The sequence below is a fragment of the Cebus imitator genome, unplaced genomic scaffold (genome assembly GCF_001604975.1).
Source record: "Cebus imitator isolate Cc_AM_T3 unplaced genomic scaffold, Cebus_imitator-1.0 Scaffold39, whole genome shotgun sequence".
Classification (NCBI taxonomy): Eukaryota; Metazoa; Chordata; class Mammalia; order Primates; family Cebidae; genus Cebus; species Cebus imitator.
The window spans coordinates 8,382,608-8,383,815 of NW_016107354.1; the positions used below are offsets into that span (position 1 = coordinate 8,382,608).

The following is a 1,208-nucleotide window of genomic DNA, read 5'->3' on the forward strand; positions in this document are numbered from 1 at the left end:
GCTAAGGAATTTGTCTTAAGGCTCTACAGCTAGTAACAGGGGAGGAATCCAGAATTCTGTGGCCCAAAGCCCCAGTTCCCAATGGTGCAACTGTAGCAATAAGCAGAAGGAAATTTTTAGCACAAGTGTGTTAAATTTTATGTTTACCTCTTTGCTTCTTCCTTCTGCTGCTCTTTCCAACTACTTTCCATGTAACGTAAGGCATAATCACTTTCATCTTTGTATCTTGTAAGAGGAAATCAAAATGATAAAAAGAGAACAAAACTTTAATTTTCTAAAGAAACTACATCCTCTCATTTAAAAAATCAGTAACTCCTTTAAAACTAAATCAGGCACACATTTAGAATTACTCCTTGCTTGGCAGAGAGTGAGAGGAGTGGAGGATGGATTGAGGTAGGTTTCTTAAGTAAAGACAAGTTTTAGATGAGCCCTTATTAACCTCAGGGGGCAGCTATTCTGAAGCTAATGTTCATGAAGGTACCAAACCTACAATGCTTCCTCAATTCACTCACCTACATTTACTTGATAATTTATATTAAAATTGGAAACTACAGTATATATAAAAATTATTTTATATATAATAATCTAATTTGAGCTTCATGACCATGGTGGGAAAAGACTTTAGACCAGAGGAAACTGAAGCAGATTGGTTAACAGACTGACCAAGAACATAAGTTTTGTTCTTTCAAGAGCCAATCTACTTCTACTACACTAAACTGCTTCATTCTCACTAAATAAAGGATAACAATTTAAAAAGGTTATTTTTTGGTCTTCATGCAAATAACTACATAAACTATTTTGAATTAAATATAAAATATTTAGTGCTAAAAATTTATTTAAAATAATAATCACTCAAGGGTTCCTAATTAAGGATTGTATTCAGTGCCTCAACTATTTATTACCACCATGACATGAATTATTCAAAATAAAAAAGTGTGTCAAAGTTATCTGAATCTTCTTTAGTCTTACTTTTTTCGGTCATAACCAAAGATTTCTCTAATGTGCTTGGATATTTCTTCCTGAGGCTCTCCTTCATCTTCGATAAAATCTTCCATTTCAGAGTCATATTCATCATCGTCATCATCTTCCTCTTCATAGTCTCGCTGCCTTTTGTAACCAGTAGGGAAGGGAAGCCTTTGAGGACCTAAGAAACCATTATTTATAAGGATGTTAAAACTTAAAATAGTTCCAATGGAGTTCTATGTAAA

At 33.4% G+C, this 1,208-nt stretch overlaps 1 protein-coding gene across 2 annotated transcripts in view; it reads right to left on the reverse strand.

Annotated features, from left to right (window-relative positions):
- Window positions 1–14: 14 nt before the first annotated feature.
- Window positions 15–1,208, reverse strand: part of SPTY2D1 (SPT2 chromatin protein domain containing 1) — a 26,813-nt gene continuing 25,619 nt past the window's right edge. Inside the window, exons 4-5 of one of the 2 annotated variants that reach the window (XM_017525877.2) lie at window positions 970–1,144; window positions 15–225 (exon numbers count right to left, since the gene is read on the reverse strand). In XM_017525877.2, coding sequence (XP_017381366.1) covers window positions 144–225; window positions 970–1,144 — 257 coding nt within the window. In that variant the 3' untranslated portion in view covers window positions 15–143. The remainder of the gene's footprint in view (window positions 226–969; window positions 1,145–1,208) is intronic. The other variant, XM_037737543.1, reaches the window with a different exon arrangement.